Here is a 24,925-nt window from a genome sequence, read left to right on the forward strand (position 1 = left end):
ACAACGAAATGAGTACAAGCTTTATTTTCATTACTCATCAGTACTAGGATAAAATCACTATGCTTTGATATTGGAGGGCTAACATTTTGGTGCCTTTAAGATTAGGCTAGTTAGCCTGCAGGCTATGTGTAAACTCTTTGACAATTCCTAAATTGCTTCAGCGAGGTTCAGTGTTTCACATTGACACCATGGGATACATCCTTTGAACTAAGCGCTATGTACAGTACATTAATGGCGCTATATAAATACAGACATACAATACAACTTTAATTATTCTGTCTGGGACATCATTATATGTGAATTTCTTCTTTACATTTATGGACTTACCTCAGGGAAGCATTGCTTGGGGGTCTTTACTCCCAATTTCTCTTCATTTTCTTGGTATACCATTAGAGCTTCAATATATCCATCAATTCTTTATGCGCCAGAGTGTTTTTCTTTTTCTATTGCACATTGTTTGGGGGTTGAGATTCCTCTTATGCAGAATATTTAATTATTAGAGTACTGTATTGTTTTACACTTGTAATTATTGAGAATAGCGTCTTAATTTTTTCTATCGTTCGATCCTGGTAGTGGTTTACCATCTCACCAAAATGAATCATTGAATTGCTACCAAGAACCTCCCTACATCAGACAAGACTGACAACCTGATAAATCAGGAAATCTTCCTCTTCCACTGGGTACTGAATTAAATTGTATCTGACCGGGCAATACAATTCACATCTAAATTCTGGGAAAATGTCTGTTCTACCTTTTGGAATCAGGCGGAATTTGTCCTCCGTATTACACAGACACTGGATGGAGATGGAGAGGAACAATCAGACTTTGGAACAGTACCTGCACTGTTTTGGCTCTTGCCTTCAAGACGACTAGGCCGGGTTTCTGTCCATCGCGGAATTTGCATATAATAATGTGCTCAACCCGACAACTACGTCTTTCATCCCACCTTCATTCCCCACCTCCCAATTTTGTCCAATATACCTGCTGTCACAGATACTTTCCTTTTAACAGAGGACTCAAGGAAATGGTAAAACACACTCTTCAGGGGCCACAGCAACAGTTTAAGAAGACTGAGGATCAATGCCACAGACCAATACCTGCACTTCAAAATGGAGACAAGGTCTAGCTCTTCACAAACAACTTACAGCTGAAGATTCCTATCACCAAGCTAGGCCAAAAATGTATAAGCCCTTTTTAAACAAAAATTAACAGATAAACCTTGTCTCTTTTGCCTAAAACTCACTGAGTCCATAAAGATTCACCCAATGTTCCATGCCTCTCTCTAAAACGTTTTGGGTTGAATCCCTTCCCTGGGCACATAATTCCTCCTCCTGACCCCTCCAGGCTGATGGAGAGAGGAGTTCGTGATTGAGAGAATCAGAGATTCCAGGATTCCCATAATTAAACAGCAGTGGATGGGCTAAGGCCTGTGAGTCAGAGGATTATATCTATGATTATATCTATGTACTCAAAGCATTTCATAAAAGATATCCTGCCAAGCCTTCAAACGGATTGTCTGGAGAACGCTCTTTTGGATGGGGGAGTAATTTTAAAGATGTCCCTAACATGTCTAGAACCCTGGACTCTCTCTCAATTATCAGACTTAAGTTTTGATGGTCAGCGAAAGGGGCTGCTGTTTGCCTGTTATTTTTGCAGGAAAAAATTATATGGCTGCTGATTATTCTATCATCAACACCTGTTCCCTAGCGTTTACAAAGGTACAATGGGCGTTAACAAAGGTCACCTTCCTGTTGATTCCTGCCTGATTATTAAAGTTGCTCTGTGCTCAAGTTCTCTGCCACAGCATTTGTTATCTAATTATTTTGTGTGTACCAGACCCCATTCGGACATTACTTCATTGCTCCTTGGTTGTCCTCAATCCCAGCCTGTCTACTAACCATGGCTATCTGCATGCATGCCCCCTGCCTCTGACCTCTTCCTGTCCACTAACCATCGCCGCCTGCCTCTTACCACTGCCTGCCCATTGACCATACTGTTATTTGCCTGCTAGCCTGTCACAGCTTAGACTGGACTCCAGACCCACAGTCGCTCCCCGTGACACATGATTTTGCTGATCCTTATCTTACATGTAATATAAAGTTTTTTCCTTATATAGTATAATATCTTCAGCATCTTATCTTAATGAATTTACAGTAAAACGGCTGAGGTGTAGACAGAATCAAATGCTTTTTTTTTGTAATATGCAAATCCTAAATTGAGTGGTAGATTATATTCGTTACTTTAAGAAATCACTGTACACTTATACAATTTGAATTTGGTCAATTGTGTTGTACGTACACTTCAAATTTATGCTTTTTTTTCTATGCTCAGAAAAGTACATAGTCCGTTGCTGCTGATTTAGTGAATATCTTTATACAAATCTTGTAAGTGATTGGAAGTAGACTGATTTGGTCTTTAGTTCTTGATGTTTTCTTTGTTTCCTTTCTTATGGATGATGATAATTATGGCAATGCTGCACTGTTTTGGAAATGTCATATTCCTCAGGCAACATATAAAGAGATCTGCATCAGAGCTAGGTTCATTATGAGCGTTCAAAACCAGAACAAGTCAGCACTGGGTCAAAATAGAGGTCAGGATTTCAAAAACAGGAGCCAACAGAATTAGACTGAGCCTGGAGTATAGCAGCAGTGAGTCATACTATGCAATACATGTAAAGAATGTGATAGATGAGGTGCAGAATTGTCAGGCAAGGGCTGTTCACAGGACAAGGATGAAGCAAAGTATGGATGGAATCAAAGTCAGGGCAGGCAGCAGACAGGGTTGAGGTTAGAGGCAGGCTGCAAAAAGTGATTGGTCAAGAATATAGCATGTCAGGATACTACACCACGAAGAATCCTCAGGTCAGAGAAAGCCTGTAATACTCAGACACGATAATTAAGCCAACAATACAGCCTGGGATCCAGGCAGAATGCATACAGGAATGTTAGAATAGTGGATCAGGGCAGGCGGTACACAAGAACACCAGGACAGAGTCCACTCAGACAAAATAACAAATTGTTTAACCGTGGCAGGAACTGTAAAGTTGCTGGCTGCCAAACAGGATACGGACTTGCAGGGCAGAGGTAGAGCATAGTACACTGACCTTGGATCAGAGGCCTGGGATGCAGGGGTAGTCGGGTTCGGTTCTGGGGTCGAGGCAGGCAGCAAGCAGGGGTAGACAGGTCCAAGCAGAAGGTCAAACACAAGCAGGTAATCACAGGAGCAAAGGCAGAGCTTAAGCAGGAACAAGTAACAGAGTACTAGTAGTCGTGATACAGGCAGTGGTCAAGGCAGGCAGCAAAGTCAGTACAAAGGCTGGTGTTGAGGCAGGCAACACAGGAGCGATGGTCGGGGTCACAGGGAAGCCAAAGCAACAGGGTAGGCATCAGAAAACATGGTAGGCCTCAGGAAACAGGGCAGGCCTCAGCAAACAGGGTAGACCTCAGGGCAAAGCAGACATGCTTGTGACAACACAGGTGGAACAGGCTGACCCTAAATAGCAGGGAGAGCTAATAGGTGCAGAGCTCCCCACAAGGCAGTCTCAGTCTGCAATTTAAGCCCAGGAACAGGTGCAGCCAATCACAAAGTCCAGGCAGAGATTTGCCAGGAGCCAAGATGGCCAACAGCCATGTAAGGACAGGTTCCAGCAAAACCCTGGATTGAAACCCTTACAGGAACAAACCGGAGTGCAGGGAATCAGAACAGGTCAGAAAATCCATGGAATTCCAAACAGTATATATTTTTTAAATAATAGAACTAATAATTATATGACTTTTATGGCATTCAGTTTAATCCTCACAGATGAAGGGCATATCTGTCGTATTTAATTTTGTAAATAATATTGATTGTCTTTATTCTTTTTTTTCTTCTCATTATGGTAAAAAATAGGGAGAATGTTTATGTAAATTTCATGCTTTGTAAAATATGCCGTAACCCTTTAGGAATCTGTAAAAACAAGTACAAAAATTGTGGAAAAAAAAAAAAAAAGATTATATGGAAGGACAACAGAGACCGAAAAAAGGATTTTGGGTTCTTTAATCTATGTGTGTATTATTGTTTAGCAAAACTGAAACTATTGTGTAGTTGTTTGAGTAAGCGCATAAACACATCAAATAATCAGATATAAATATTCCACTTTGCATTGAAAATTGTTTGAAGTGCTATTCAGTACATGGAACACAGTAAAAAATATACTCATTATTTTGCTCAAAGCACTAAAGATGTGAGTTTGCTTTAAGATAATGTAACATTTTCAAGACTCTTATTCATACTCCTATGAGTGACCAAAACTTTTAAAACATGGCACAGATTTTGTGAATATTTCTAATTTCAAAACTAAAATGACGCTTGAGCATTTGAGGGGAATAAAAAATAAGAAGCTTAGAATTGTATGTGCTTTTTAAAAAAATTTCATGACAACCACATTTCTGTGCATTATTTATGTTAAAATGTTAAATAAACATTGAAATTCTCTCTTTACAGCTTTGGGACAAATCATGCTATATGTTGATGGAATTAATGGAATAATAAACCACAATGAAACTATTCAATGGTTGTACACTCTCATTGGATCAAAGGTAACCAGTTTAGTATATTATACAAATGCAGCGGCTGTTATTGAAACACTTCACGCGGTGTATACCTCGGAATACCCATGTCATGGCGCGGGATTTCTTTCAACCATACCGCCTTAAGACGCGAGTGCAGAAAATGGCATTTTATTGTTCTGGTTTTTAAACACCTAAAATTGACACAGTAGCACAGTACTGTACACATTACAATTCATTCATTTCATTGCATTCAATTGCACACAATCCATGAAATTCAAACAAAGGAACCGCGATAAACACATGTGCCTGGGGCGATTGGCGGCGTTAATGCCGCGTGGAGTACAGCAGCGAACACGAAAACGGCGCCGTGATTTGTTCGAATAACGGCCGCTGCATCTGTTCATTAATTCTAGTATTGATGGTTATTGTGCAGATTGATTTATAATGAGCTGTTATTGATTAATTTTTTAAACTTTGTTAAACAACAATCCCACCCAGAAGCCTTAATGAGTTTCTCATATAATGCTAATATTGTTTCCCCTGAGCATTTCCTTCTCTTAAAAGAAGAAAGGTATTTTTTTTTTTCAACTTATATTTTTATTTTGTTCAGTACATAATATACATACAGTGAAAAAGCTCTTGACGTCGAACAGTATTTTTAATGATACAATGCATAATTTTCTTAATCTATAGCTTGTTATCACAATAACCTCAGACTGTACTGGGCTCTACTCCTTTTTCCTCTGGGGCATCTGTATTCCTCTTCTCCTCTGAGAGACTCTCTCAGAGAGAAGATGAATAGGTAGAGCGAGAGAAACATGTACCTTGAGTATGACCTTCAGTGAATATGAACAGGCAGGTTTCTAAAGTTCCAGACGCAATAATGAATAAGTATTGCTTTAATCAGAATGCTTACCAAGCCGTGAAACACATAGGTCCATATTTACTAAGCAGTCTTCTGACATAAAACATTGGAAGTCGGTTTATAGCCCATGCATGAAGGTTAAACCAGCTGGTTGCCCCTACCTGTCAAGATGGTGATCTATGTTAAAGGTCGGAATGGCATTTAGGTGTTGCCAAAATGGCTGCCAAGCACTATTAAAATATATACCCTCAATCATCTTATGGAAAAGTTTATTCAATGTGTTGACTGTGAAATTTTCTGTAGAATTCATTTTATGTTGCGCCTCTAATTCACTTAACTAGGTCAGCATACAATGAATCCAAGGACTGTTCATATTTAGACCGCGTGCAATGTTGAGACAAAGCCATAATCTGCACTCTCTCCCTCCCGTCAGTGAGGCGTTTTGCCCTGCGTGAATTATGGAGCTGAAACCAGGGAGCGTTGCCTTGGTCCTAGCCCCATCCTATTGGCCAGATCATATTTCCCTCTCCCTGAGGCCACACTGCTTGGTCAACCCCAATTGTGACATATGTAATTTCTGGTAGCAGCAATGGGATCGTTAGTCTCAAGGCTGGAATTCTTGTGGGCGTTTCAGCACTGAGTGGGTCTTGATTTTTGCAACCTCAGAATCAAGTTTTACAGTAACCCCATGCAGCGTATGAGCAATAAATTATTCCCCCAGTTAGTTTAGTTGATTGATTGACGAAAAATATAGCTGGTCAGTTGCGTGGTTGGGCCAAAGAGGAACTAGCGACCCAATGTGTGGAACTCTGATTTCCCACCAAGTACTTAACCAAAGTGGACCTCCTCTGCAGGTTGTTGCAGCCTGAAACCGAGGGGTCTGCAGATGACTGGGAGCTCAGCACAGACAGTCTCTTGGCTACTGTGGCCATTCCAAGGATCCATACCCTCAGCTCTGGAAGTGAGTCCAGTGATGCTGGTGTCCCAGGGACCCGCAGAGTCCCTCTGACTATGCTTGCTCTTTTGCGGCCAAACCCCATGGCAGATGAATGCCTTGTTGCTTTTCAATGTGGGAGTGCCAGCCTGTAGCAGGCTAACAGCCGATCTCCTTGCAGCGAGATCACGTCCAGCGATAGGGACTCTGAGGCCAGTCTGTCCCCGTGTCTCACCAATACCAATTTTCCCAACTTGGCAAAGGTAAGAAGGACATCCATGGGCAGGTATAGCTACAGGCAGTTGATAGGGGGACATTTCTGTCCCCCCAGCTTAGTGGTAAAGTGGCGGAGGCATTCCAAGAGATCAAAATGAAGAAGGCTGTTGACTATGAAGTTGTCAAGAGAGTACTGCTATCCCAAAATGCCACCACGCTGGAGGCTTACTTACTGAACCCAGTTTCGGACACCGCACTGCCCCTAAGATACTCGTGTCATTTGTCTCTTGACTTTCCCACTACCTACGGCACTGGGTAGCCACTATATATGGGTTGATTGCCCTTCTGCAGCCCGAACAGCTAACCCTAGTCTTGGACCGCATTATGCTACCCCCTACAGATTGCCTACATAGAGGTGTGACTGACTGGAGAGTGGCAACAGGCTGTCCATTCCATGCACTGCGCCACCAACCCCCCTTGGAGCCAGCAAATCCCCCCTGCAGCCAGCAAACAGTTATTACCTCTGAGTCAACCATTGCTGCCATCAGAGACAACAGACTCAACAACCGGATGATCCATCTCCACCCAGTGACCATGGGCATGATGCTGGCAGCCGGTTTACATGACACTGTGGTCGCCACGACTTCCATGCAGCCTGGCTTGTTAATGTCATAGCAGATTTTGCCCAATTAGCTGACGGAGCCCCATGGTCCATCCCCGTGACCTCGATTGGGGAGCAGGCCTGGGCTCCAACCCCTAGCCAACGGTCTTGGATCCTTGGAGCCAGCATGTTTTAGATGTCCCGGAAACAAGTGAAGTAAGCCGAAGAGAGCCTGACATGACAACCTCCGTATCTCTGACTGTGTGACTATGGACGAGATTACGGAGCAAAGCTATGCTTTCCGGGAAGACTTGCAGTCTGTTCCAACCTTAGAGGGCATGAGACAGTGTGCTGCCGAGCCTATGTTTGTGCCCAGATCCATATGGCTTCTGGGATCAATTCACCAGGCATGACACAGTAGTGGAATAAAATGGGGTTTATTCTGGTAAAACAAGCAGGCATACAATGTAACACAAAACAGGGAATACACGCTTAACTGGGAGTCTGGGGGTAGTTTCTAGCCTCACTAGGTGCAGGGCGTCTGCTTTAGGAAGGCTTACCTTGTCTGCTCCCCATCCAGGAACACCACATCTACAGGATTGATACCTGGCTTTCCCCCACAGGCCGGGTCTTCGTTCGTTAGTTAGAACTTGGCCGCGTCCCTAGGACTTGTTCTTGGCTAGGCTTCTCTGGCACATCAATGCCTAGTGCTTACCCCGTCTCTGCTTCACTAAGCCTAGGAATAGTCAAGATGGACTGGTTCTCTGATCAAGCAACCCCATACATACTGTAGACGTCGGTGTCCTATGTCTAACATGGAACAGGGACTGACGACCAACCAGCGCACAGATCGTAGTGCAACCACCACTCACAAGTGAGATGCTGGGCTTGCTGCACTTGTCAGAGGAGGGGGGCATATTGAGGGGCTCAGGTAGCCATTGAGTGGGAAATTTGAACTGGCCAATGGAAACCGTGCCTGCCAGCAACGGCTTCCCCTTGCCCGTCCAATACCTCCTGCTGGGTAGGCTCCACAGTGTCTGGGAGAACAGAGACTTCCCCGCTGGGAGCCTTTGTCTCTGGACCTGGTTCTCTGCCCTTCCCCACTCAACCAGATGGCCCGACACCTCGCTACTCCCATCCTCCCATTTGATCCACTATCTCTATGCAGGCATCTCGACTAATCAAGTTACCGGGACTGCTTCCATAGAGATGAAGCCACATTTTAAAACACAATTCTTTCTCTAACCTGGGCTCAGGGATTTGGATGATAAAACTTGGCTTTTGACAGCCAAGTTTTAATACCGTTTCAATAACTGTTGGGAATATTAATAGGGAAACATAACGAGATTAAAATGCATACACATATCCACAAATCAGGCGTGATTTGCAGGTAAAATGATGGGTGAACGGGTAACTTTGTCCTCGAACATTTTATATACATTTTAACCCTCTTTGCCCCCTAGTATCAACTATTAAGGTCCCGTTCCTGAAGTCCCAGTTTTGTACCTAAAACACAAAGGGTCAAAACAAACATATTCCGGGCTTCACTTTTATTATGAAGGCTGGCTACCCCCACTGTCACATATACCCATTCACTCAAAGGACTCTCCGCAAGCAACACATGAGTCTCTTTTTTGAGTTTTGACTCATTATATTGGGCTTAGTTTTTTCAATCACCAGAGTTCTAGAGGAAATCTTGAACACAATTTCCTTTTGCCTGTCTTCTATACATTCTTATACAGAAAGAGCCCTGTAGGCATCCTCCTCATTTGTTAACTAGTCCATGTCAACTATGTGTGGTTTATGGAAACTGCAAGTATATACCCCTTTATAATATGAACATTAATAAGGATTCAAAGAAATAAGGAAATAAGAAAAAGGGATAAAATACCAATCCCTTTTTTTCCCCTCCTTTTTCTGTGTGTTTTATTACACCCTCTTTTTTCTTGAGCCCCAGCTTCTTTTCAAGGACTACTACATTTTTTAAACCTCAGATAGAAACTGCTGGAGCAGAAGGTTGCTTACACAACTATTGAGAAGGAGTGTTTGGCTATTGTCTGGGTGCTTCCAAAATTGAAGCCATAGCTGTATGGCATAGTTTATGTGGAAACCAGCGCTAACAGATATACACCATATACCAAAATGTGGAGCTCAGTGTAATGAATACAAATATATGTAGAAATATAATTGTGTCCTCAATATGTATGTGTATTGAAATCAATAAATAAGTGCAATAAATCATATATAAAAAGCATATATAAATGTGACACTCTATAGAACGTTAATTTAAAATAGAATTAAACAATCCGATTAATGATATTAAACAAGTGCATGTGCAATAAATCGTGACATACTACAGTATATGACCAAATACAAAAATAACGCAATCAAATTAATGGATATTCAGTTTTAAACTTCCTCACTTTCCCTGCAGCCATAAAAGTACTTTCACCACTATAAGTACTGATTATAATAGGAATGACTGTTGAATTGTTCATTCTTATTGTTAATCCCTCTTGCATGGAATTTGCAATAAAAATGGATGATTTTGAGAAAAGGTATAAATCTGCCAATCTCTTAGATGGTATTCACAGATAATAGATGAAAAATGCGATCTCCAGGAAGATCCACTCCTCTCATGGAAATATGTAATGTGGAAGAGAAGATAGGAAAGAACAAAACATAGCCTAATATTGCCTTGAAATATAAAAGAGATTCAGGGGTAACCTGATTACATTGAAGTCACATTTAAAAAATGTAAAACAGCATTTTAGGAACAGTGGCTTAGCAAGCACAACAGTCTTCACAAAACCACTCCGACACCAACCGATCACTCTGCTACTTCACCATCACGTGCCTCGCGATACCAGAGCTCTCCTGATCCCAGGATGATAGTGAGTGGCAAGCTCTGACACCAATTACTGCATCACGTATTCACAGTCAGTTTTGTGATATGTTGGCTTTCCGGTTCTCCAGCTATGTGTCCCTGAAGAATCTTGATTGCAAAATGTGTAGGATTCATTGAGCATTTCAGTCTGTAACAAACTTTGCATTGGTAAAACCAGTTAGACTTATAACACCTTCCTGGAGAACCGGAGATCTGAAATATCTGTACGGTTGTTACAGACTATAGCTTCCGAAGATGGCTACACCGGGTCTTTGTAGAGAACAGCATATTATTGTGGTGGTGCTCAGCCCGCAAGAATATGATTTTACCATATAACACAAGAATGACAACAAACACATTGAATGTCGACAGCCTCTCCAGCCAAAATGACCCCAACCCCAAGCGCTAGGTCAGAACCTTCCTCGAGCTAAGGGAACAGCCATAGTGGTTGCCTCCCCAGAGGTTTCATCTTGTAGGTGGTGGGGAGTGTGATGGTAGGGGCAGCCTGGTACAGTACATTAAAGGTTAATCCCCTAGTTGCCACTACTTGTCAATATGTTACAGGTTGAAATGATCATCTAAGTGTAGCTAAAAAGGCCACCAAGCATTATTCAGTTACATTCTGTAGTAACTATGAGTAGTGCATTTTTAGATAGTAACATACATGAGTTTGAAAAAGGACATTCATAAAGTTCAACCTATGTTAAAGTTAGATGACAGATACTTTATCCTGTATTTGTACTTACAGTATATTGGTCAAATACCAATCTCTCTTTTTTTCCTCCATTTTCTGTGTGTTTTATGACACCCTCTTGAGCCCCAGGCAAACAAAAAACCCCAGTGAATATTATCTAATGATACCTCATAAAGGGAAAAATACATTCTTTCTGACTCCAACTATTGGCAATCAGATTACTCCATGGATCAACATTCTTCCCTTGTTTACTTATTTGGTATATCCCTTAGCTTTCTTAAAAGATGCCCATCCTTTTTTTTAAAGATATCTATTGTATCTTCCATCACATTCTCCATGTGTAATGAATACTATATTTTAGCTGCCCTTACTGCAAAGAACCCTTTCCTTTGTTGCTGGTGAAATATCCTTTTTCCAACCTTAAGGGATGACCCGCACATTAATGTCACTGCCTGGTCAATCAGAAGCGTTACTTGTACTGTACATGATCTTTAAAGAGCCTTTGTCTAGTTGTTTTTATCTCCGTTTTGGCAAAAAAAATAAGGTTTGTTAAAGGACTAAGGTAGAAGTAAATCACTTCTTAAAATTAATGACTTTCCTGGGTGTTTTCCATGGCAGTGCATGTTATGGGGAGATGCTACTTCTCCCTCTGCAGGGACAAGATTTAAACTTCATGGTAGGGAGAAATTCCATTAATTGACCGATACGCCTTACTTTATTTCTTGTACCTACCTGGGAATAGATGTTGGGGTCAAGCAGAATAGGTGTTCAGGACAGAAAAAAGGATAGCACAATTAAGTAAACAAGGTGTTCAACTAAGAGTTGAACAGTAACTGACAGTCAGAAAACTTTTTAATGTGCTTGGTGACATGTTGGCATCCATAGGGGCTTGACCCTGGGCAAGGCTTCATGTGTTCTTCAGGCTGTCTTTTAGGATCCTATGACAGAAATCCAGAAGATAAGAGCTGAAGTAGACTTTCTTACTTTCCTTTAAACTGCAGGATTTTTTTTATTTTGGCTCAATTTAAGGTGTAGCTGCAGCTTTCTCCACAGCTGCAGATTTCTGCAGTCAATTTCCGCTCTTAACTTCTGACCTCAGGCAACGTTAGTTGGCTACATCTTTACTTTAAATACTGTAGCTGCCTATGCAAGAAGCTCTCATGGCTTTCCTGTCTAATGATAGAATTTCTTGCAGAGGCAGCAATGGGAATTATAAATTTAATCTTACTAGAAAAGTAGTGCATCTTGAAAAATAGATAATTCTCTCTGGATGCAAGCCTCCAGAGGTATTGGGCCTATACTCTCACAAAGCTACTGTAGCACAGAGCACACGGTCAGATTTAGAAATGGTCTTCCAATCAATATTTTGGAAACGAGAACAGTGTTGTATTCTCTGAGATTATGTGCAGGCAGATTACAAAGTTACCTAGTAGGGTTTTTTGTCTGACAATACAAAAGTGACGACATATATGAACAAGAAACGGGACACGAAGTGAGCTGTTATCCAGATATTATTAGATTTGTCAAGGCAGAAGTTAAGAAACTGAAAAACAGGAAAAGACAAAAAATCAAATAGGGTAACTGTTACCTAAATAGCAACTCTCTGTAATTATAGTTTAAATGGTGGCAGTGTTAGAGGGATGGCTATCTTAGCATGAAAATTCCAATATTTTCAAAAGATACCATACCCAAAGAACAGACCCCATCAAACAGCACTCTGGATCCCTATGCAAGAAACCATAATATTATAATGCATATATAACAGGGTGGTCTCCTGGTTGGGTCAATAAAGGACTCTTAAACCACTTATTCCAACATAAATTGTTCTTTATTTCCTGGCCTGTGAAAACAGGTTACAATATTTATGATATTGTGGCGTAAATAACCAGCATACAGTATGTCTGCAGGCAGTGTTTCCAAAATGTGCATCCCTGCTTCTTTAGCAAGCCTCTGTTGCACGCTGTGAAGTCCTTGTAAGGAATCCGCTCCACGGTTTACTGGTTACCTTACCTTGCAGACCGGTGCAGTCCTGGAACAGCTTTCCTGAGGTTTGCTGCAGCCTGGATTCACTCAAAGCAATACACACTCCCTCTGGTATCTACTGCAGCTGTGCAGCCTTTCATTGCAAACTATACTTGCATTCACTCATTAGGGGCAGGACCTTCACACCCCCGCCGGGGATTGGCCCGCTGGCCTTTAAGTATTGCTTGCCCATAATGCTCCTTGCCGAGCATAGTCCTTACTGGATGTCAACTGTTTTGCCACAAGCTCTCGCTTGTTCCCCTTTGCTGATACCAGGTCACGCCCTGCGTCCTTCAGCTTCCTTCAAGCCGTTTGTTCTCCAATGCTGATTCCAGGTTACGTCCTGCATCCTTCAGCTCCCTTCAAGCCGCTTGTTCCCTTATGCTGATACGGAGGTATTCCCTGCGTCCTTCAGCTTCTGTTCCCCTGTGCTGAAGCAGAGGTTTCGTCCCTGCGTCCTTCAGCCTCCTGGATTCCTGCACTAAAGTAGAGGTTCGTCCCTGCGTTCTGCAGTCTCCTGGATTCCTGCACTGAAGCGGAGGTTTCCCTGTATCTACAGCTTCCTGGTTCCTGGGGCCTACTCTTTCCCTAATATAGAGAGGCCGTGTCCTGGTTCCTGCGCTGAAACAGTGGATTCCCTTGCCCGCTCAGGACTTTTGCGTTGTAGCACTGGTGCACCCGTGCAGCAAGACGGTGTGCTATTCTGGTCTGCCTACCATCTCCTGTGACCAGCACCATGGGCCATGGTCGTCGCTCGCGCAAAGGCCAACCCCGCGCTCCTAAGCTGAAGCGGGTCTCTCCTATCTCCTTATTGCCGAACTCCTGCATGGACAATGTTTATCCTGACGTCTCCTGTTCTGACCCTGGCTTGTACAACGACGACGCTGTCTTCTCCAATCCTGATCCTGCGACATATGACTACGAACTGCGCAATCCGGATCAGCCTGCGCGGTCTCAGGTCGGTGCTTTTACAACCCCACCTCAGCCTCGCGGTCCGACCCTGGTTTGTGGCGAGCAGAACCCGAACAGTATGCTCGGCCCTACAAACTCGGACCCCGCTGAGGTGTGGGTTGGTAAGTTTTTTCCTAAAAACCTGTCCCAGCCTGTAGACCAGTCCCAGTTTGAGGATAATTATTTTTGCGATATAATACCTCTGATGGAAGATCCGTTTATGTTGGAGGGCTTGACTCCCTTGCAAAAGAAATGCCGTAATAATCTGGTTTATAAGGCTTACTGCCTCAGATACTTAAAACAGTATCTGGCCCGTCTTTTGGCCATTACTAACATTGCTTGCTCCCCTGATTCCCCTTTAACTGGGGAGGAGCTGTGTCCTGTGGAACTGGTCAACGCCTGTAGTACACTCAATGCCCTGACTTTATCCTTGGACATTCCTATAGTATTCCCGGAACCTTCCTTCATGGTGGCTCTCGCTCACGAGACGCTGCATGTACTTTCCCGTGCATTGGATGATTGCTTGTTAAAACAGGATCGTCTCTTAGCCGCTCACGCCGTCGTTTGGCGGTATCCCTCGGCTACCAGTCCTGTTGCTAAACCGGGGGACGTATCTCTCTCTCCGGGAGATGACCAAACAGAACTATTACCAATATCTCCCAACGTAGTAACTGCCACAGTCCCAAGCTCTGATTGTATGCCCGGGTTCCCTTACACTAATGATATGTCTACATTAACCCCTGCCGATCAGTCCTGTGAGGTCCCCTTGGAGAACACATATGTGTCACTAACTAACACTAAGGTTCTTGTATCAGAGAATAAGTCCCTTAGTTCTCCTATTTCTAGCTTTGAATCCCTCTCTCTAGGTCTTGAGGGTTTTCCAGCTTTAAACTCTGCTAGACAGTCCTGCGCGCTTTCCCCGTCAGAGAAAGAATCCCTAAGTTCTGTTCCCAGGGTTATTTCTGTATTAACCTCTGTGGGGCAGCTCTCTGAGTTTCCTTTGGTAAATCCCTGTTCTCTGGTAGCCACGGTCACGCCCCTAGCTTCAGACGAGAGATTCCTGCGCTCTTCTAATACAGAGAAAAGGTTACCTATGTATTACTCTCAGGCATTGTCTGCATTAACCCCTGTAAATTCTTGCTGCCTCCAAGTTAATGCCTTCGTTGTAGCCTCAGAGAATGAGTCCACAAGTCAGACAGCAGAGGTTGCATTGAGGGATTCCCATAACCGTACGGAGTCTCTAGATATTCTTTGCTATAAATCCCCTGCTTCAGCTCAAGTTTCCGCAGTTTCGTCTCCGGAGACTTCGGCTAAAGTTCTGGTTCCTGTTAAATGTATTCAGGAGTCAGGTTTTTCCCTAAGCTTAGTCGCAGAGTTCCTTCTCCCGGGTATTTCACTGAACCAGCCTGTCGCCCACATAGCGGTGATCCCTGCTTCAGCGCATAGTTCCCACATTATGGAGTCTGCAGTAAGTTCTGGTTTCCCAGACATTCCTTACCAAATACCTACTTCAGAGACCAGTACAGTTATGATTAACCCCCATGTACTGTCTGAGTTCTCCTCCTCTTTAAGCTTAGGGTTAAAGGCATACAGTAGTCTGTATGTCTCTCCTGGGGTTCATATTATGTTCCCAGGAATGTTTGCTGACGCACGGTTTTCTCCCAAAAGTGACGCTTTTCCATATAGATTAGTAAAAAGCTTGCACACTCTTTCTCTTTTCGCTGAATTGTGTCTTTCTAGTTTTGAGACTCTGAGAGGTAATGATTCTCCTTCTGATTCTGAAGCTCTTCCTACAAGGAGTATCCTGTCTGGGGGTCCCCCTGATTTCTCTCTCCAGGCTAATTCTCCAGGGATCAGCATATCTGTGGTCACTCCCTTAGTACTGTCTGAGGTCACCATGCATATATTACAAGTCCTGGGGTTTAACTCTGAGCTGTTTAGCTGTCCTGCCTTTGCTGAAACCCAGTCCCTCAGTACTGTGTCTAAATATGCCCCAGCAAACATGGGGTTACTCTGGGAAGAAATTAAAGCTCCTGTCTTAAAGGGTATTTTTTCTCACATGTCCAGCAAATTTAGAATCTCAGTAAGTGTTTCTATGTCACTTATCAATACATCTGATTTTTTCTCTAATCAAACCCAGATACCCTCACTATCGGTTAGGAGTCCTGTGATCAGAGATTTTGCACTAGAAAACACACCAATTCATGTTTTTGTCAGGTTAGGTACCCCTGTGGTTAGGGCCATTGCAGTTTTAGAGAAGACTCTTTGTACTCCTAAGGTGCATGTCATTAAGAGTTTTCATAGTTCATACTTGCTGCTTGTTGATTCTCAGGGCCCTGTCATTGAGGTACAGACTTCAGCTTCTGATGTTAGCTTCCCTCCCACCACTACCCTGGCTCTGCCTTTTTCTCAAGCTACTGATTTGAAGATCCCAAGGACTATCCCTGATTCACTGACAATATTATCTCCCAATGAAGATTTCCCAGTATTAGAGAGCTCTACTGTTGTTTGCTTCTCTGCTCCTGCTAAACCATGGTTTTGTCCCTCGGAATTTTCGGTTGCCCCTGTTATTTCCTCTCAGTTGGAAATACTCTGTACGTATCCCAAGATTTCGGTCCCTATGCCAGGTTTACTGCTTGCCTTGTCACCTTCCATACCAATACCGGGAGATGCTTCTAACCAGCCTATACCTTTACTAACCATTACTTGGGAGCCTTCTACAGGAAAAATTCCTCGCAAATTCCAACATGCAGTGGTCAGCCAAGACTTTTTCTGTTACAAAGTTTCTCCTGGTGTATTCGATCAACTATCAGGGCCGCTGATCCTAGATTCAGGTTTCTTTATTAAGGACTGGGCTTTCAGTGGGGGTTCTTCTACCGTTTTTGCTCTGGAACTCTCTGGTTCTTCACAGCCCTGGATTTCCAAGACATTTTGCAAGGCAAGCCATGTACCAAGGATGTTTCCTCCATCAATCTTATATCCTAGAACTGTACTCACCAAAGAACTGCTCGTTTACGGAGGTCCTTTCTACCTAAAGAATTTTAGGAACAACTCAATGTCCCCAAGGCCCATGGATGGTCCTGTCTGGCCACAGTTCTCACCGGGGGGTGGGGGTACACTAAGGACTAATCATGAGTCTCTGGAGTACGACTCTAGCCCCAATCCTAGACGGTTCAGCAACAATTCCCGGGCCTCCAACTCTATGAGTGCTCATGTTCGCCCGGAGGTCTCGCATGAAGGGGGGGGTACTGTAAGGAATCCGCTCCACGGTTTACTGGTTACCTTACCTTGCAGACCGGTGCAGTCCTGGAACAGCTTTCCTGAGGTTTGCTGCAGCCTGGATTCACTCAAAGCAATACACACTCCCTCTGGTATCTACTGCAGCTGTGCAGCCTTTCATTGCAAACTATACTTGCATTCACTCATTAGGGGCAGGACCTTCACACCCCCGCCGGGGATTGGCCCGCTGGCCTTTAAGTATTGCTTGCCCATAATGCTCCTTGCCGAGCATAGTCCTTACTGGATGTCAACTGTTTTGCCACAAGCTCTCGCTTGTTCCCCTTTGCTGATACCAGGTCACGCCCTGCGTCCTTCAGCTTCCTTCAAGCCGTTTGTTCTCCAATGCTGATTCCAGGTTACGTCCTGCATCCTTCAGCTCCCTTCAAGCCGCTTGTTCCCTTATGCTGATACGGAGGTATTCCCTGCGTCCTTCAGCTTCTGTTCCCCTGTGCTGAAGCAGAGGTTTCGTCCCTGCGTCCTTCAGCCTCCTGGATTCCTGCACTAAAGTAGAGGTTCGTCCCTGCGTTCTGCAGTCTCCTGGATTCCTGCACTGAAGCGGAGGTTTCCCTGTATCTACAGCTTCCTGGTTCCTGGGGCCTACTCTTTCCCTAATATAGAGAGGCCGTGTCCTGGTTCCTGCGCTGAAACAGTGGATTCCCTTGCCCGCTCAGGACTTTTGCGTTGTAGCACTGGTGCACCCGTGCAGCAAGACGGTGTGCTATTCTGGTCTGCCTACCATCTCCTGTGACCAGCACCATGGGCCATGGTCGTCGCTCGCGCAAAGGCCAACCCCGCGCTCCTAAGCTGAAGCGGGTCTCTCCTATCTCCTTATTGCCGAACTCCTGCATGGACAATGTTTATCCTGACGTCTCCTGTTCTGACCCTGGCTTGTACAACGACGACGCTGTCTTCTCCAATCCTGATCCTGCGACATATGACTACGAACTGCGCAATCCGGATCAGCCTGCGCAGTCTCAGGTCGGTGCTTTTACAACCCCACCTCAGCCTCGCGGTCCGACCCTGGTTTGTGGCGAGCAGAACCCTGACAGTCCTGCTGTCTCCAGTCAGTCTTTCTTGGAATGTGAACATGTCTCCTTACATGTTATAGAGAACTGACAGGGAGTACTTTCCTGCCTTTTCAACCCTGCTGTAATTAGGAGTGGACTAGAAACACCTTAGAAGAACCTTAAGCATGGTCTCCTGATCCTGGCAGAGGGAGGAAGTTATCTCTAAGTCCCTCACATATCTTTCCCCTCAGAGTGAAGCCCTTGTGACACTATCAATAAACATCCCCCCTTTCTCAGGACATGACGCATTGAGGTGGAGTCTTCCTTGGAAACGCCTTCCTCTGGGCTGCGTTTCATGCAACCTTTCTCACCCACAGCATGCTGCTTCTACCGCTGGCACCAACGTTCAAGATCTAGCCAATATCTGCTCTGCAGTATGCTCATTTTCAGCCGGCATCCATGGAGAACTCAGCGCTGCACATCTTTGTCAAATTCTTCATCAGCATTTGTCATGTCAATCTCTTGATTGCAATCGTCGTCGCTCCCAAGCAAACTCTCATTTCAGGAGTCACTTAATGTATCCTCATCACTTCAGTTTGCTGCATCTCCATGACGTTCACAATCGGAGCTCCTTAAGGACATGCTTTTTAGAAGATATGAAGACTTGTAGTCGCCACTGATTTGTTAACTACCAGTAGGTATAGAAACAAATAAGATGGAATTTTGACTATGATACAGATTTTGGTCGACCTGTATATAAAAAGATTATTTAACTAAGATTGAGAGTAACTAAAATTTGTGTGCGGCCGGGGCTCTCTGAAAACTTAACTTCGGTAATACTGCATGGCAGCTGTATGGCCCCTGCCTTTTCCTCCAGCACTGCACCAGCAATTAAAGACTGACACAGAAAAGACAAAAGCAAAGGAGTGCACAAACAAAATATGATGAAAATGATACTTTACATTTTAATTTTGTGCAGCACAAGCAATACATGACTACAGTATGGGAAATCCCAAACTATTTAAGGTTGCCCTTTTCTTGTCCAGTCAATGATATTTAATAGGTGAGCTGTGTTGTATACTGAGAGTGTTTATTAGGTCCACATCTCTAGTTACAGTATTAAGGGTGATTGTTTGTTAAACTACAATATTTCCCTAATGTATTGATGTACTATATAATACTATTTCATGCAGCATTGAAGTGAGTTTTATGTGGAAAAACTCATATTAATCAAAATGTATGCATTTTGTGTTTTTTTCTCGAACCCATATCATAAATAACCCCAGCGGTGGAGGCATATTAACTATCACAGTAGTGGCATATATAAATAAATCAAGATTTCACAAAAATAAAGAATGCTGGTTGACGAATGTTATTTCTGCTTCTTTTACTGGACATGATACGGTACAATGCAAGGACTAGTGGGCAGGGCAGTGTAATGTGCACAAACATGCATAATGAAAACATTGGCCTAGACATGTTTTCCTACCATGTTGCCAGCAAAAAGGTTCCATAATTGGAACAACTCAAATGAGTTTATCATTGAGACCTTCATTAATTGTACTACCACTTGGGTAATCTATATGGCCTCATGTGACTGCGGAAAGAAATAAGTGGGCAAGACCCGTCTTCAGCTTAGATTTCGGGTTTTGGAATACGTGGGGTCAGACCAAAACCACCTGGAGACATCCATAGCAAGGCATATTAATGAGGCGCATGACGGCAAAATGCAGGTCTTAAAATTCCTTGACATAGACCCTCTCAGTATAGACCAAAGACAGGGTGACTGGGAAAAGATCCTCCTGCAGAGGGAATGCAGGTGGATTTATGACCTGCAGACCCTATCCCCCAAGGGTCTAAATGAGGGGTTTTTATTCACCCTTTTTCTGTAGGATTGAACAGCAGGACCCTTCTGGCTTGCATTCCTCAACATTGACACATTTGTTTCTGGTGCAACTGCACGTTTTATTATTATAGTGTATGTCGTGCTCTCCATTATTTCATCTATGTTAGCCGCTTACCTAATACTGTAATACAGGCTACAAGTGTTTTCTAACCTCTATTGAGAGACTTCTACTGCGCATGCTCCATAATCACAAGTGCACTGCTGATGGTGATTGGTTTATCTTCTAACCTATCACGCAGCAGGATTGAGTTGAGTATGGGTAGCTGTTACGTCATCACGTCCCCTCCCCCTTTTATGGTGATTCGAGGGCGCTTTGCCGAGCCCCCTCCTTGCGCAGTTAAATTCATACAAGCGGCCCACGATCTTCACATCCCTTGAGAAAGCGCCTAAGCGAAACGGCCGTCGGGATTGCTGCTAGCTCTCAAGGGCAGTACAGTGTTATTGGCAGCACTTTTCACAATAGTTTATAGGATTTTGAGATTGATTCTCGCCGAACCACAAGACACAGGACTATCTACATGTACCACACTCGTGCTGGTACCACAAGTGTTGGAGTGGGCTATATGAATGTAGTTATTTACCTGCATCTGGGAGCAGGAGGCATATCAATCTGTTTTACTATCTGAGGCTAGTGTATTTAAGACCTTAGTTCCTATAAATATACACTAGCACCACATCTACAGTGGCTATGTTACTACATATTTTAATTTTTTCATCATTTATATATTATCATTATTATAGATATTAATTGTAGCGTGGTCGTGGGAGGGTGGAGTTGGACTACTAGCTCCCTTCATCATAGTAGGCTAATTTCTTATCTTTGTTGAGCGATTGAAGGGCTAGTGTACTTAGTCTCCAAATTTCGCATTTTTGATACATTAGAATTAAACCACTGATATACAGTGGTTGTCGCTTTATACTTGCACTTGCTCATCCTGAGTGTGTGTTTTTCATTATTAATATAGCTAATAATTGTAGCATGGTCGTGGGAGGGATGAGCTGGATTAGAAGCTCCCTTCCTCCTAGTCATCCTCCAGGGGTATTGGCTTTACTATGAAGTAGTGCTTCTTATTTTGAAGCCCACCGTGCACCTGGGAGTTTTTTAATACCCTATTTTTTTATTGTTACATTACTATTAAAAGTGTTTTTTTACTGGGGGCGTGGCCAGCAGCCGTTCTGTGTAGCAGCACAGTCCCAGAGCTCTGCGAGACACCCACAATAAGGGGAGCAAAACACCCCGAAAACCGCACCAAACAGAGGCAAAAAAGTGCCCCATGAGCGGGGGAGACTCACCCGCACCCCGTGTGACCCCGAGGCGGTGAACAGAGCGAGCAGCAAGCTTGGGGGAGAGCTGGAATCCCGGAGCCCCTCCGGCCAAAAAAAATCCAAGATGGCCGCCGGACGCAACTGAAAGAGCTCCGAGGCGGCGGCACCCGGCCTGAAATCCTGGCAGACAGGAGAGGTAGGAGAGATAACGGGGGGGGAGAGGGGCCTGACCAACAGCAGCCAAAGCAAAGCCAGACTGGGCAAACAAAAGGGGGAGAGAGGGACAGCCACTACACAAATGCAGAGCTGGGGAAACGTGGAGTAAAGGCCACCTAGCCTGCACACTAAAGGAGAGCTGACAGAAAGGAACTTGCCCCCCCCCCTGGCCCCCACACCAGACCCTCCTAAGAGCAGCTCCGGCCAAGGGTGAAGATACCTGAGGGTTCCGATGATTCCCCGGGTTCCACCTCCCCCTCCCCCCCATCAAGAATTCACAGCAAACAGACACTGAACCACAAAGCTAATAATTAAAAAATATACATTGCACACCTAAGATGGCCGCCGGTGATCTGTGACTGAGGGGAGAGAGGATAACACAGAGAGATCTGCACGAGGTCCTACTAAACATTAAACTACACACAATGGGCAATATCTGATCTAAACATCAAAACCTAAAAACAAATGCTGAGCAGCAGCGCACATGCATGCCCCTCTCCCCCCCCCCCCCCTCCCAACCCCCGACAAAACTCTAATGATCCAGGGTCTATATACTTAGCTCCATGCACTAGCAAAATGTCCAAGTGAGGGGATGCAACTGTGGTACTGAAATAAGCCCAGAAAACGAACGAGATTTACTCTGAATTCCCATAACCTAACGCAGCCAAACATAGCATAAAAAGAAAGACTGTGGACTGACACACCTGTACACCCTCCAGCTGAGTGCCGGCGACATGGCTCCCCCTAAAAAGTCAGGGAAACCAGAAGCCTCCACGTTCTTCACGAAAAGAAGCGCTTCGCCCTCACTAACAGGCACGGGAAAAGCAGCACAAGCCCAAGACCCAGAGGAAACGGACTCGGGCTCGGACGCAGATCAAAATCCAGATATCAGAAGCGAGCTAAAGGCCTGGGTTAAAGAAATAAAACAGGCATTCCACGAGGAGCTGCAAAGTGCAATGCAGAGTCTCCACACTAGAGTCGTGGAGGTGGAAGAACGGACAATAGGACTGGAGGTAGCCGTGGAGGCGGTCACCTAAAGGCAAGTGGAGATGGATGGAGAAATATTCCAAATAAAAGAACAGATTGCCCGACTCCAGGATGCCCAAGAAGAGGCAGAGAATAGATCACGGAGGAACAATCTCAGAATCCGTAACATCCCAGAGTCAGTCCCCAACGAAGAAATCAAGCCCTACCTCAACAGGCTTTTCCAGAGCATCCTCCCTGATGCTACCAACGCCAAGCTGGAACTGGACAGAGCCCACAGAATATACAGACCAAAAGAATTCGAAAACAGAGGGCCCAGAGATATAATTACAAGGCTCCACTATTACACCACCAAAGAGAAAATATTCAATAAGGTCAGAAACCTAGACAATATCCTTTTTGAAGATGCAGAACTACAGATCTTCTCAGACCTCGCACCAACAACAATCGCCAAAAGACGCGAACTCAAAGTAATTACAAGCTACCTGAGAAGCAAGGACGTAAGATACAGATGGGGCTTCCGCTTCCGCCTCCAAGCTTCTCACAAGGGAAAACAAGCCACCTTAAGAACTCCAGAGGAAGGACCGAAATTCATCTCTGCATTGGGCCTAGAGGTTCCAGAGGAATTGAAGAGCGACACAGCGAGGACTCACCGACAGCCGGGACGAGAAATGTGCTCCAGAGTGCCTAAGAATCCAAGATAACCAATCACGCCCCAAACACTGAGGCTTGATAACCTGAACTTGGCAAAGCTCTGAGAGCATAGAAGAGACAGGTTCGCCCTACCTAGTGCCCCCACCTCGGACCTTTTATGCCGATCCAAATAGGAGGTTGCGAACAAGGGGGGGCACAGAGAAGAGAAAAAGAGAGCAGAATAACTAAACAATTGATAGACGAAGGAATAAGCCATTATTATTCCTCTAAAGACTTTGTTTAGCTTAAATAACATCGTAACCATGTTCCACTTTATGTTATGATTGTTCCAAAAGTTTGACTGTTGTGTTTTATCTCCTTATATATGTGTGTTCTAGTTCCAGTCTGCCTCACTAGAAAAGAAGGTTACCCAGCAACCTGGAGCACCGACGAGGGTCCAAACAGGGACGCTGACTGCATACGTTCACAACCTTTCAGACTGCAAGTACCACATTGCACCCCACACACACCCTTCACTTTTTCTTGACTCTGCATGTCCCAAACACCCCAAAAGCAGAGTCAAAGGCCCAAAGCAACAGAGGGCCCTACCCCATACCATGTTAAAAACCCCCAAGGTTACTTTTGTTCCACCCCACACACCCCCACCCCCCATTCCACCCAAGCCGGTACACAAATGTAGGCACCCAAAAAGACACAATTAAAACACAAGCTAAGCTAAGATCTAGAAAGCCGGAAAATCCCCATAGGACACCCAATAATAAAAAGAAGACCATAGCAACTACCTACACAAGATACCTTAAACAAGAATATGGCTAAAGTACTAAAGGTAAATACCCAGAATGTAAAGGCCTGAATTCCCCTATGAAAAGGAGACTACTGTTCAGGGATCTCAAAGCTAGGCAAAGCGACATACACATGATCCAAGAAACACATTTAAATAGAGAGGATAAGATCAGGTTAAAAGACAGAAACTTCCACCATATTTTCCACTCACCAGCGATAGATAAGAAAGCAGGAGAAGCCATCCTGATCAGAACCAGCGTCCCCTTTGAAGTAGAAAAAAATAAAAAGAGACAAGATCGGCCGAATGCTAATTATGTCAGGCAAACTGGGCACAGCTGAAATAACACTAGTATGCCTATATGCCCCTAATACTGACCAGGAAAACTTCATCAACGAGGCCTTTGAGATGATAAACCAAAACAAGAAGGGTTACTTAATAATTGTAGCTGATTTCAACACAATTATAGACTGTACTAAAGATAAGGCGAGATTCACGAGTAAAGAGCACCACTCGAGATTGAAGAGCTCAATCGCCCTTAAACAAAGTATAAGAACGAGTGGGGTGGTCGACTCTTGGAGACCAAAGAATCCCATATCCAAAGGATTCACCTTCTATTCAGCCCCGCATAGACAATACACCCGCATTGACTATATCCTTATTTCTAGAGAACTGGCAGGCCGGATAACCAAAGCAGAAATAGACAATATAACATGATCAGACCATGCCCCGGTATCACTAACCATAAGAGACATTCACCAGAGGCCGACAGGCACACTCTGGCGCATGAATGACCTTCTACTTAGGATACCAAAAACCAAAAAAGCCATAGAATCCGCCATATGGGATTATTTCTCACTAAACAATAACGGTCAAGTCAGCGACTGTACACTCTGGGCAGCGCACAAAGCCACTCTTAGGGAGGAAATAATTAGTATTGCCTCTCATAGAAAAAGAGAGAAAAACAAGAGGATAGACAGCCTCAATAACAGAATTAGAAAAAATGAAGAGTCTTACCAACAAAACCCAACAGATACCGTTAGAGCCACAATCGATAAAGACAGATTAGAACTTAAAGGTATACTGATAGAAGACACCGAGAAAGCTATGAG

The 24,925-nt window shown here is 44.1% G+C and overlaps 1 protein-coding gene across 4 annotated transcripts in view; it reads left to right on the forward strand.

Moving 5' to 3' along the window:
• The window catches only part of FHOD3 (formin homology 2 domain containing 3), a 607,453-nt gene that overhangs the window by 291,955 nt on the left and 290,573 nt on the right, over nt 1-24,925 (forward strand). For all 4 annotated transcript variants that reach the window (XM_075586421.1, XM_075586422.1, XM_075586420.1 and 1 more), the window contains one exon: nt 4,483-4,577. In XM_075586421.1, coding sequence (XP_075442536.1) covers nt 4,483-4,577 — 95 coding nt within the window. The remainder of the gene's footprint in view (nt 1-4,482; nt 4,578-24,925) is intronic.

This window comes from Ascaphus truei, chromosome 2 (assembly GCF_040206685.1).
Source record: "Ascaphus truei isolate aAscTru1 chromosome 2, aAscTru1.hap1, whole genome shotgun sequence".
In the NCBI taxonomy this organism is placed as follows: domain Eukaryota; kingdom Metazoa; phylum Chordata; class Amphibia; order Anura; family Ascaphidae; genus Ascaphus; species Ascaphus truei.